Source organism: Leptonychotes weddellii, chromosome 1 (assembly GCF_054177405.1).
Source record: "Leptonychotes weddellii isolate Sample4059 chromosome 1, ASM5417740v2, whole genome shotgun sequence".
Lineage (NCBI taxonomy): Eukaryota > Metazoa > Chordata > Mammalia > Carnivora > Phocidae > Leptonychotes > Leptonychotes weddellii.
Genome location: NC_138369.1, coordinates 14,094,432 through 14,108,283, shown reverse-complemented (window position 1 = coordinate 14,108,283; position 13,852 = coordinate 14,094,432). Strand labels below are relative to the sequence as shown.

Below are 13,852 nucleotides of genomic sequence, written 5' to 3'. Positions count from 1 at the left end.
CTACCTGCTCAGCAGCAGTGGCCTGTTTACCTATTTCCCTATATTTTTATGGCAACATGCTGTGACAGGGCAGCTTTAGGGTTTTCCAAGGCCATAAGCCCAACAGTTGCAAGAAACTTCTTTTTCTTGCTACAAATCCCGAAGTCTTCTGAAAACCAAAGTTCTCTCACCTTCCTGTCCTAACAGGGCAATAAAGCCACTGGGACATAGGTGTGAAGGAGAGAACAGTGACTCCTTTGGAGAGGTGGCAGCAAAAAAGAAGAGCTAGAGAAAAAACAGATTACTTCTGCTTATCGGACTTCGCACAAACACTTCTCAGGAGAGCAAGGAGCACCAAGAGTGGGCGATGTCCCTGTGCCACCCGGAGGTTACTGCTGTCACATACTATATGACTCACAGTGCTGGGTATCTAGGACAGTGGAGATTTAGGAACAGATAGCGGGGAGACAAGGATACCCTTCTGAGCCAGGGCCTGCCATTTGCCAGCAATGACAGTTATTTTATTGAATCCTCTAGGTTGTTGGGGAGATTGCAAGACACAAAGAGCCCAGTTTCGAGATAAGGAAACGAAGTCTCAGAGGGACTGTGTAATTTGGCCCATGAGTTCCCAAGGAGCAGAGACTGAGTTGAGGCTCATTCTCTTTTCCTTAACACCTACACCACTGTGTCTTGAAGAAGCAGCTCTCTCCTTGGAAAAGCTGATTTCTAAGGATCAAATTTGAAATGGGGCAGAATTTAAGAAGACTAGGGAGAAGACAGAATCAATTTTTTGTAATGCAAACTCTGTCTTTTGATACCTAAACATTCCTGTGTTTTTTCTGGTGTCCGACAAAGGTCTCACCACTTTTATAAGGATGACAATGTCTGAAGGCATTGCCATGACCTCTTACTAAACATGAAGAAAGCCACAGGAGCAGGCCTTACCGAACAAAATGAAGGGTATGTTTGTATGTTTTGCCAGGAAAAAAAAAAAGAAGTTCAGGTATCTCCTACCCTGGTAGAAAGGGAGGTGAAAAGGAGAAAGAGATGAGACATTGCTTCAAAACAGTAGCATCAAAGCAAAAACTGGTGGGAGTTTGACCTACATACAAGCTTAAAAAAAAAAAAACAAAAAAAAACAGCAGGCATCTGAAGCCTGAAAAATGGAAAGGTTTGCTAAAATTAGGTTTAGCCTAGTGGAAAAATCCCTCATACTCTCTTGGGTCTATTAGATCTTTTACTAAAGCATTATGCCCATCATGCCTGGTGGAATATTATTTAAAGATTTTTATTCTTTGGGATGGAAGAGGCAGGTGGGAAAAGAACATGAAACTAGGAGAGGGAACTTGTGAATTTCCAATCTTGGGCACATTTCATCACTCCCTTTTCTAACTGTTCACAGCACATCCTCTGGCTGAGTGCCCTGGAGAACGGAAATAACACAATCAGGGCCAAGTGAGGGGAAGCCCAGGCTCCTCAGGGAATGCTCCTGCTGCAGCAGCTTCCGGGGGCACCCACGACAGACGCTCTTTGTTGAAGACTGGGCCCTCACTGTTCTCTTTGTGAGGGTAACCTGCTAAGCCGGAAAGTGGCTCAGTGGCCTTGTTATCACATGATGCGAGCAGGACCAAAGGCGCCGCAGATAATAAAAACTTGGCTTTTCCTTTTTCGGTGTGGGGCTGGGAGTCCAGGGAGTAGCCTGGGAAGGGATGACTGGATGGAATCCTTTCCTGAGCATGGTTTCCCACGGGCAGAATTGTGTAAGTGGGTCTAACTTGGGGGCTTAAAAGCCAAGTGACTAATGCCTTGGTTGAAATTTCCTTAAACTACCAGCATTTTACTAATTCTAGTTTTATCATTAAAACATCATTTTTACCATGTCTGAGTTCTCACCAATTCAGATCCATTTCTATTCTGGTTTTTTTAGGCACTTCCAGGAATCCTTCTACTATTAACCACAAGGAAACCATAAAGGTATCTAAACCAACATGTCCTTTTCCTTCTGCTTTTCACACAGGGGCTTCCCCAGGGAAGGCAGCTCTTTCCAGATCCACGAAAACTCCAAAGTGCCTCATTTACTATAAATGTCCAGCGGAGGGCAGAGCTTAGGCTGTACTCACATACTAGATTTTTGTCATTTCCTTTTGACTCAACTCACTGACAGGTCGTGTTCCTCTAAGAACGGGCTGAGGCCCTTGGGAGTGCCGACACTGAAGACCCCCAGCCACGGGAGGTGTCCTCTTGGCTCAGGTAAGCAGCGCAATCAAGAGCACCTCAGGAAGCAGCAGCCTCGACCCAGGCCCCTGTCCTTGGTTCCCCACGTGCCGTCATGGATACCGCAGGCCAGGGCACACTCAAAGGCTACTGTGCGAGTGCTCAAGAACCGGCTGCTATCATGACTGCTCACCTTGTTCGTCTGGAATGGCAGTTTTACAGGGAGAACTCAGAAGGCTTAAATCTAGAAATCACTTCATGAAATCAGTTTTCCAATTTAAATTAAAGAGGAAATGCAGTGGCACGACTTTATCATGATGAGCAAAACCTAAGGGCGGTACAAAGATGGCTGGAGCCACCTCCAGTCTCCATGTGCTCTCTGTACACCAACAACAGACTACAGATACTTCCTTTTTGCCTTTTTGTTTGGTAGCAAACAGACCTACTTGGGACAGTTTGTCAGAGACAGGAACAAAATAAAACCTACACAAAGCTGGACTTCTGGGTTAGGAGCAGGACCAAATAATAAGCGCCGAGGAAGAATGAGAACAGCATAAAGACGGTATTCTCTATACAAAATTATTTTTTTTTTAAAGATTTTATTTATTTATCCATTTGAGAGAGAGAGAGAGAAAAAGCATGAGAGGGGAGAGGGTCAGAGGGAGAAGCAGGCTCCCCGCTGAGCCAGGAGCCCGATGTAGGACTGGATCCCAGGACTCTGGGATCACGACCCGAGCCGAAGGCAGTCGCTTAACCTACTGAGCCACCCAGGCGCCCCTCTATACAAAATTCTAAGTAAGCGAGTGAATTAAGGAGTGGTCCTCAGAGGAGGACAGGTGTTGATTTATACCAGCCACTCTGGGGCCCAGGCTCGTGTGTTTGACAGCCTGGCAGATTCATGACATTGAGCTGCTATTTTAATGGGCTCTACCACTAACTGATGGACAGTTTTGTGGAGAAGAGATTACGTGGGATTTATCTACATAATTATACAAACCCTAATTAACAGAGCTGGACAAATTAACTACCCAGTGAGAAATTAGTCTTGACCTTCTCGCCACTTCCCCAACCTTGCTGGCTTTTCAGAGGCTGATTTCTCCTTCCTTCACACACCATAAATTCTGGCCAAATACCAAAAGCTAGCCAACCAATCTGGATAATTATCCTCAGCTCCTAACATAAACGCTGTGGCCTGTAAACTTTTCTAGGACTTAGGAAACAACAGTTCGAAGGACCAAACTCAAAGTTCTTAACTGACACCTTGTAGCAAACCAGAGACTGAAGAGGAACTTCACCTAAAACACTACCCACTTCCTCATCTGCCCAGCTTCCAAAGGCCCCTTTAGCTCATCACCAGAATATAGGTGCTCTAGGCTCACCCGTTAACAACCAGCTTTTTCTGAAGTGGTGATATTAAGGCAACTTTTAACTAGTGGGTTCAATTTATTGTTGTTCTTAATTTTACTAACACACTTGATTTAACTTTACTTTTGAACTCCAAAGCACCCCCACAAAAGGGGCAATTAAGAAAAATGATTACCTGGAGCTGCTGGAACTCTCACACATTGCAAGCACGTAAATCCGTATGACCATTCTGGAACAATACTGGCAGCATCTACTAATGTGAACATATGCATATCCTATGACCCATTCTAGGGACTTTGGGGCACACACAACAGAAATGTATACCTATGTCTGCTGTTGGTGGGAATGCAAGCTGGTGCAGCCACTATGGAATAAAGTATGGAAGTTCCTCAAAAAGTTGAAAATAGAGCTACCCTATGACCCAGCAATTGCACTACTAGGGATTTACCCCAAAGATACAAATGTAGTGATCTGAAGGGGTACCTACACCCCAATGTTTATAGCAGCAATGCTCACAATAGCCACTTTGGAAAGAACCCAGATGTCCATCAACAGATGAATGGATAAAGAAGATGTGGTGTATTCCACATCTTGGAATACTACTCAGCTATCCAAAAAAAATATGAAATCTTGCCATTTGCAATGATGTGGATGGAACTAGAGGGTATTATGCTAAGGGAAATAAGTCAATCAGAGAAAGACAATTATCATATGGTTTCACTCATATATGAAATTCAAGAAACAAAACAGAGGATCATAGGGGAAGACAGGAAAAAATAAAACAAGATGAAATCAGAGAGGGAGACAAACCATAAGAGACTCTTAACTCTAGGTAACAAATTGAGGGTTGCTGGAGGGGAGGTGGGTGGGGGGATGGGGTAACTGGGTGATGGGCATTAATGAGGGAATACTATGTAATCAGCACTGGGTGTTATAAAAGACTGATGAATCACTGACCTCTACCTCTGAAACTAATAATACATTATATGTTAATTAATTGAATTTAAATTTAAAAATACATTAAAAAATGTATACCTATTTCTATCAAAAGACATGTGCACACGCATGTTCACAGTAGCACTTACTATCTGTTAAAACCAAAGCCTGGAAACGAATCAAATGTCCATCAACAGGAGTACAGACTAATAAACTGGGGTAGAGCCCACAATGGACTACATACAGCAAACAGGAGAAATAAATCTGCAACCACATGCAAATCCAACGACGTGGATGTATCTCACATACCAAGTGTTGGTGAAAGAAACCGGACAGAAACAAAAGTCACTGTGTGATTCCCTCTAGATAACATTCAAAACAAGCCCAACTAGTCGCTGTTGTCAGGAACCAGGATAGCTGTTGCCCCCCGGAGAAAAGGAGGTAGAGAGGAGGAAAGCAGGGGCTTTTGGGTAGTAGTTGCACAGGTATATTCTCTTTGTTAAAATTCACTAAGTACTCATGATTTGTGTATTTTTTCATATGTACATTGTATTTCAATAAAAAACTTTAAGAAAAAAGATCTCATCACAGATTTTAGTCTCATCATACATGCAATGATCCTTTTCTTTAAAATTCACTGAAGAAGAGCTTATTTCTGTGAGAAAGTAAAAAGAGAAAAACGCCCTATTTCCATTCTAAAGGCTATTTTTATGAACTCTTGTTTCTCTGGCATGGTCTCCCTAAGAGAAGAGCTGTATCTGAATCTGCTGCAAGTCCCTCTTAGTCCGGGGGTCACGGGGCAGTGTCCGGCTATCATTCTGGAATCAGACGGAGCCCAGCACAAATCCTGGCTCCATCAGGCAGCAAGGCCGTGTGGTCCCTGCCATGCATCGGTTCTTCAACTGTAAAGTGAGGACAATGAGAAGTGAGCAGAACAAGGTGGGTGACTGGCCTAGCATGCAAAGACTTGTCCTCACCAGGATGTTATTTAGGGAAAAAGGCAAAAGCATCTCTCTTCCCATCCTGTACAAGCTAAATGCAGATGTTGGAACTCCTCAGGATCTCTCTGTAAACAATTACTACAGATTCTGATGCTTAACACCAGCCAGAACCAAGCACCAAGTAGCCATAGGGAATTTCTCTCTTAAATATTTATCCCAGTAGTTTTAGGAATAAATTTTAAAAATAAGCACTGAGGAATAAACAAAATATCGGTAATTCTGAAACTGTACAATAGGTATATATGGGGGATTTTTACACTATTCGCTCTACTTTTGCCCATGGTAGAAGATTTCTCTAACAAAAGGTGATAAATGGCGGGAAAGTGATGGGTGTGGAAGCCGGGTCATAAGAGTTCACTGCATTATTATTTTTGTGTGTGTCTATCTTTTAAAATGTCTGTAAGTTAAAACAAAACAAAACAAGTGTAGACAACCCAAGGACGAATTTTTAAGGAACTCTGGGATATACTGGCCACGTGGAGGCTGACCGACCCAAGGCAAGGCATCACACCAGGAACAGAACATGACAAGCATTATGTGGTGATGGCTCTACAACCAGGTCCCATTGCCTACAACTACCTAGATGACAGTGGGCATCCTAGTCACAGTCCTAGCCCCGAATCAGCAAGGGTGTGGTTCACTCCTTTGACAGCTGGGCCACAGGGATAGCTGCAGCCTTACCCGGGAGCATAGCCTGCCACTCACCTGGCTGCGGTGGATGAGGTGGTGGCATCTGGTGGTGCATCAGGGGGTAGGGAGGGGGCTGCTGATGGGGCATCATGCCGGGGTGCCCTGCTGCTCCAAGCGGCGCCAGGCCAGGTCCTCCTGAGTGCTGGTGTGCCTGCTGAGGGTTCTGCCCATGCTGCTGCTGTTCCATCTGCTGCCGGGCTCGCAATTCGGCATATTTCAGCTGTTCCATGTGGAAGTTCTGGCGTTCAGTGAGCAACTGCTGCCTCTGTTGTTCTAACTGTTAAGAAAAGGAAGGGGAAGAGAGAGGACACCGAGAGAGCTTCTCAGGAATGGATGACACGCAGGACCTGATGCCTGACTTCCCTATACCACCTCACGGGGACACAGCCACCTCGCCTCCTGCAACATCTAAGGTGAGAAAAGGCATTACTTCTTGAGTAGCTTATTTCCATATGGACACCTGTTACGAAGGTCAAGGTCTTTTCGGTGTTATACAAAAGGTCTGCCTTTTCTGTAACCTTCACCCAGTGCAGTTAGTGTTCTCTGGGCCCACTCAGTACACATGGAATCCTCTGTCTGGCAGGCCTTCGGAGATGTAAAAATAGATTTCATGACTGCCCAAGTAAAACACACCTCTCCTCTTAATAGTCCCTCACTACTAAAATTTCAAGTCGACACAACCTTCCCAGGGGCTCTCTTCTGGATGTGATCCTTTGGTTACTATTTTAGAACTGACACAGAGTTAGGTCCTCTGGATGAGTGGACGTGGCCTTAGCCGCAAACACACACATTTTTCTATGTGGAGCTTTGGCAATGCCGCCGTAAATTTTAGCTTTCAAGTACTCAAAAATTATACTGGGTGACACATTCACAGAATATTTTAGGTGCCTAAATAAAGATGTGCATGAATCTTGGTTTGAAGAAGTATTTCAATATTCGAGATAATCTTTCTGGGACCCAAATTAAAATAAAGAGAAATAAGCTATTATACGTGCCAGGAAACCCAGAAACCATATGCCTGAGAATAGTTCAGAGAATGAAGCCCACCTTAAGTGCTATCAAAATTAATTTAACTCAGGCCTGAAAAAGAAAATCAACTTGAAGATGAAGGAAAATAAAAATCCAGGTTTTGGAAGTAGGAAGTGTAAAGATCATTAAGGAGGGTTAACAGATCTATTTCTTTTCAATAATGTCTGAGCCCACCATTTCCAAGAGCAAGAACCGAGTCACTGGGAGATATTTTTAGAGCTTTTCTGTCGTCCAAGATGGCAGACAGAAGCCACAAAAGGCTCCTGAGCACCTGAAATATGGCTAATCTGCAGTGGAATATGTTTTAAGTATAAAACACACACCGAATTCTGAGGACTTAGCATGAAAAAAATTAATTTTTCATATTGATTACGTGTTCAAATAATAGTTTGTATGTACTGAATTAAATTTTTTGAATTTTATTGAATTAAATAAACATTATAATTTCACCTTTTTAAAAAATATGGCTACTAGAAAATTTTAAATTACGTATGTGGCTCACACTGTATTTCTGCTGAATAGCACTATTCCAAGGCATTTAATAGATTAAGAAAACGTAACATTTTAGCTTTCAGGAGCAGCCAGTTCTACACATAAATACTATATACTATCACCAGCAAAAACTGGTTGGAATATGCATGAGAGTTAGCCTAAGAATATGGGCTCTCAGCAGAGGGCTGTCTGAGGAGAAGACCCTGTAGAACCAAGTGAGAAGCATTACTGGTTATCAGGAGTAGCAACTAGGGAGTGGCCATGGACAGACCGGGTGCAGGAGGACGGGCCACAGACAGAGTGACAAGAACAGGCATGACCAGGTGAGGAGGAGGGGGAATGAAGAGAATAGATGGTAAAAGCTTATGTCCGAGGCTGGTTAGCTGGCTTGCAGGGAGTCTCCTAGGGAGAAGGAGATCTTCTGAAACAAATGATTTTGTGAGTGGTTGAAGGTCATCAGGAGGGAGTGCAGCAGGGTGCTGCCATGGTCCTAACAGACTGGTCTGGGCTCTTCATTTTCTAGGGTGGGTGGCCCGAAGAGGCTAAAGCCTGGCCCTCTTTGTTTGTATAATGAACAGGGAATTGCAAGATGTAAAAAGCAAGAGAGTCCTTGGGAAGTCCAGCTCTGCAAGACATTTAATCAGTGAGTAAGAGGCAGACTATAAAAAAGGGATCGAAAAATTCTAACTACAGGTCCTAGGATTCGCTTTCTTCTAACGATTCTTTCTAGGAAATTCAGGCCTTTGCTGAGGTTAGACATGAGAGGTTGCCAGAAAAGGACCTCTTATCTATGTTCTTGTCAAGCACTATTGGTCTGGATGGCTTGGCTGAAGTCCCGCAGTTATGTAAGAACTATAATTTAGGTCAAGATCTGTTCTGTGAAGAAGCTGAACTGTTACTGGAAGAGATCTTGTGTCTCTGAAGGGAAATTTTAGTCTCTGCATTACCTGTCTCAGTGGTTTGGTTTGGTTTTTAAACCAAACCAGTCCTTCTTTGGGAACTGACCTTACTCTCAAAGTATTAACCTCAGAAAGAAAGATTTGCCCAATTTTCCATGTCTACAAATGTACTAACCTTAATTATTCTATTTTTTCCTGAGCTTCATTTGTCATTTCAAAATATGGGAGGTAATTAAAAAAGTAACTAGAAGAATTAAAATAGATGAGTGATTAAACACACATACGCATACACACACTCCTGAAAGAGAACTCAGTTTAAACTAAAGCTCCAATGTGGGCTAGAAAGGTCTGCTGGGGTGAGCGCAGTGCCCAGACAGCAGGCTACAGCGTGGCTCCAAGAGGGTCATCTCTGCTCTGCTGCACACGAAGCAGAGCTTATGGACACATCTTGGTCTCATCATGCAATAGACATACCTCTCTTGTGGATACCTTACTGCTACTGAGTTCAACTGAAGACTGCATTCATTTTTTGGCAATCAGAGACAACATAAACTGGCAGTTTTTGAGGAGAGCTGGAGAGTATTAAGCAAATTTTAAATGCATGAAACCAGTGATTCTACATCTGGGAATCTGTCCTAGAAAACTCTATGTACGTGTGTCAAAGGACAGTCATTAGAGTGCAGTTTTGATATACAGTTGTCTGAGATACACTGAGAAAAAAAAGTTGCAGTAATATTTATTACACAATCCTAATTCAATTAAAAAAAAAACCGCTGTATTCACATACACACACGTTATATACACAGTGAAAATGTCCTAGAAGACACCAAACTATTAGGTGATTATTCCTAGAAATGAAATTGAGGGTAAGAGAGACCTTTTAATTTATTCATTTCTTTCTTGAAAATTTTTTCATCACACATAATATTTTTGTCAAAAAATAAACTACTAGGGAGCCTGGGTGGCTCAGTGGGTTAAGCATCTGCCCTTGGGGCTCAGGTCATGATCCCAGAGTCCTGGGATGGGGCCCTGCATTGGGCTCCCTGCTGCTTCTCCCTCTGCCCCCTACCCCTTGCTCGTGCTCACGTTCTCGCTCTCAAATAAATAAAATCTTAAAAAAAAAAAAAAAAAAACACTGAAAAACAAAACAAAACAAAACAAACCAACACTAAAAGCACGTAAGTCATATGCTATATAGATAGCTTGATTTTCTCCTCTCCGTTTTCCATTTCCTAGAACTGTGGACAAAGTCCCAACAGCTAAAGCGAACAGTGCATGTACATTCACGGACACAGAATGTTAATGAATCTGTCCATTTTCTCTCATGGCTCCAATGTGGCTCAAGGGCAGCCGGTCTCACACAAAGCGGCCTGTAGGCCCGCTCAGAAGACACATCCCCCCACCACATTCAAACTCTTGTCTTCCTCTCCCAGCTCACTGCTACACTCTGTATGCATCAGACGGCCGGATACAAGCGGAACTGGAGCACAACAGAGCACTTTTCTGCACCAAGACACCAGACGCAGACCCAGCTGCAAAGTGCAGCCCAAGCTCACACAGAGCTCTTCTCCCAGATTCATGGGCTCAGAGCAGGGAGGAGGGTGGGAAAGAGTAAAAGGTGGGGGCCATACCAGTCCATCTACACTGCCAGGGGCTGCAGTATCAGCCGAGACTTGAAGCCTCTGACTACTTGGCCTCAGAACTAAGTAAATAATCACACACCTTCCTTTGAAATGTTTGGTGTCAGTGACCAGACATCCATTTACAAAAAACCAAGTCCCAAACAGACCCATTCATTCCTTCTTACACCTGTGGAGAAGAGAACACCCCAACTGCGTCCTGTGGTTTCCCTGTGTGCTTCTGGAGGCGAAACCCAAGGGGCAGCCGCACATTGTGGTGACTGGTCATTCTGTCCTGCTGCCTTGTGCCTGCCTCCTGAGGCCAGGCGTTTCTGATTCGGAACTAAACCTACAACTGAGTACAGCTCTCTTCATCTCAGCTAAAACTACCCCTAATGTAATGGTGCACGTCTAACAACATGTTCCGTTACAGGACAGGCAGCATAGAGATGCATTAGCCCAAATACCCAGAACACCACATGCAATGTGCTTCTCCTGGGGCAGTATGAAATTCACGTTGTGGCTCTTTGTTCTTTCTTCCCTAATTTGTTATAAAGTACAACAAACTTTCCTAAACCTACATCCTGTGTGTGATGAGATCCTATTATCCGGAACTTGACCATTTCTCTTCTCTTGCCCAGCCACCACCCTGGTCCAGGCCACGATCATCTCATGTGGGCTACTTTAACAGCCTTGCCACCACAGTCTCCCCTTTCCGAGCCTTGCCGCTTTGTCATTTCCTCTCTACAACACAGCCGGCACACGGATCCCTGCGAAACTCTAAGGAAGATCATGCCAGCCCTCTGCATTTACTCTCTATTTTTATGGAATGCATAAAATAGGCTCTGTAGTTTTATCCACACTTTAATCAGAGTAAAATGAAAAGCCTCTGGATGGCTTACAGGGACTTCCACGATTAGGTCACCAAATCTCTGCCTTTATCCTCTCACCTCCTCCTCATTTGTGCTCCAGCCCAACCACCTACTCCTCAGTTCCCAAACATGCTCCTGCCTCCGAGCCTCTGAGCTGTTTCTAGGCCTTAGAAGCACGTGCCTGTCAGTTTCTCAATAAGGCCTACTCAGACTGCACCACCGCAAAGTGCAATCTCTCCCTTGCCCCTCCCCATCGCCCCTCCCCAGCCTGTAACATACAGTGTGTATGCATACACACACAGCACGGAACATCTCCTAACACCCTAATTATTTCAAGCTCTACCAAGGCAAAGAGTTTGGTTGGGTTTTATACACCACTGTATCCCCAGTACCATATGCATGCCTAGAACAAAGGAGGTGCTTAATAAGTATCTGTGGAACGAGCAAATGACCTTAATCTTACACCACCTAGGCGGCAAAAGCCATCAGCTCTGGGCAGGCTGACCCTTCGGTCTCCTCTAAAATCATGTCCTTCTCTTCACGTTCTGGGTTTAGGCCTTTTTAATAGCTCAGATCAGTTCCTCCTCTGCTAGGAAGATTTCCTTGATAATCTCACACAACCCTTCTTTCTCCTCTGGATTTCCACCGCCCCATCACCTCGCAGTAAGTAGTGTCTCTACGTCTCAGTGTCTCACACTCACCCTCCTCCAACCTCCTCGAGGACTGGGTCTGGGATTCCCACAATGTCTCTCTTTATGGAACGTATTCAATCTCTACACCTAGCCAAATGACCTGCAGAAATTCAGAGAGCATTTAGTCCACCAGATCAGCTCACAGAACCATTCTCATGGGCATCAAATTATTATTTTTTTAATCCAAATGAGAATGCTTTAGACAGGGCCCACGCCCCCCAGTTCTCTCCAGGTAGCGCCAGTGCCCAACATAACCCATGTCTGAAACCTGCTCTCTAGACTGATGTGTGCTATCCACCTGGCATGGAAGGCTGCTCAGGTGGGCAGACCCTCTGAGTTATGAACCCAGCACAAGCTCAGCATCCTCACCTGAAGTAGAGTCAATACTTTTTATCATGTCATTTCCTCGACGAGCTCTGTACATTTCATAACTGCCTTCCTCCAATACCAGCACTTCATGAAAGAGCTGTAACAATATCTACTGAGCTCTAATTATAACTGTATGCATAATATCTATAAAAGATTAACATTTATATCCTTTGTTCTTAATTACTACATACTTAAAGACTCAAGAGAACTGATTTTAAGTCATTAGAGAAAAAAAGAAAGTTCATATCTGATTCTTTTTTTTTTAAAGTAGGCTCTACACCCAGCGTGGAGCCCAACGTGGGGCTTGAACTCACAACCCTGAGATCAAGACCTGAGCTGAGATCAGAGGTCGATGCTTAACCAGCTGAGCCACCTAGTTGCTCCCATATCTGATTCTTAAAGTCTAAGAAAAGATTTTGACATCTACTGTTACATAAATAAAAACAAAGGTTTAATTCAAAAAAAGTATGTCCTGGAGCTATTGCTTGTAGGTAAAGAAGTACACCTTAAAGTGAGTCGAGGCAGGGGCACCTGGGTGGCTCAGTCATTAAGCGTCTGCCTTCGGCTCGGGTCATGGTCCCAGGGTCCTGGGATGGAGTCCTGCATCGGGCTCCCTGCTCAGCGGGGAGTCTGCTTCTCCCTCTCCCACTCCCCTTGCTTGTGTTCCCTCTCTTGCTGTGTCTCTCTCTGTCAAATAAATAAATAAAATCTCTTAGAAAAAAGAAAAGAAAAAAATACTTCAGACTAGACTTTTAATTAATTGATTAATTAATTAGTTAATTAATTTTTCAAGTAGGCTCACACCCAATGTTGGGCTTGAACTCACAACCTTGAGATCAAGAGTTGCAGGCTCAGGGCGCCTGGGTGGCTCAGTCGGTTAAGCGTCTGCCTTCGGCTCAGGTCATGATCCCAGGGTCCTGGGATGGAGCCCCACATCGGGTTCCCTGCTCAGCGGGGAGTCTGCTTCACCCTCTGCCTCTGCTCCTCCCCCCCACCAGCTCATGCTCTCTCTCAAATAAATACAATTTTTAAAAAATTAAAAATAAAGTTGAACTGGGGCAATGTGGTAGGCAAAGGAGCACCAGGTGGTAACTACAAGGCTCTGCTCCTGGCTGACCTGGACCTTCTAGTCTTAACTTTCTTAAGTTGTAATAGAGGGAGGATAAAACCCTGCATATCTCAGAGTCTCTTGGTTATAATGTGAGGAGAATGGCTCATTTCTTTATAGACTATAAAGTGTTAGATAAAAGCACAGAGGTGAACAGACACAGGCTTGACACTTGGCTCTGTGTCTTATGAACTGGGACGGGAGGTGCATGATGTACTCTGTCCAAGCTCCAGTCTCTCCGTCCGTAAGACGGGTAAACAAAGATACGGCCTTATGTGCCCATCCAGCATCACTGCTGGATTCTTGTCCAAGGAGATTCAAAGCAATCAGTATTTTCTTACTAATGGCTTCCTCATATAGATTTTGAGAGATTAAAGGAGAAAATCCATATAAAGTGGTTTAGCACAGTGACTGGTCCAATAAATGTTTATAAAATCAACAAAGGCTTAAAATTTTGAGAATTTAATATAGAGTCACTGGTTACTAGTGTGTCTAAAGAAAGGGAGGCATGTAAGTATTTACTGAACATCTACTATGTATTCAAGGCACTGTGCCAGGCCCACGCCACACTTCTCTCATTTAACTCC

The 13,852-nt window shown here is 43.9% G+C and overlaps 1 protein-coding gene across 1 annotated transcript in view; it reads right to left on the bottom strand.

Annotated features, from left to right (window-relative positions):
• The window catches only part of SMARCC1 (SWI/SNF related BAF chromatin remodeling complex subunit C1), a 136,069-nt gene that overhangs the window by 10,124 nt on the left and 112,093 nt on the right, over positions 1-13,852 (bottom strand). Inside the window, exon 22 of the mRNA XM_081805583.1 lies at positions 6,201-6,462. Coding sequence (XP_081661709.1) covers positions 6,201-6,462 — 262 coding nt within the window. The remainder of the gene's footprint in view (positions 1-6,200; positions 6,463-13,852) is intronic.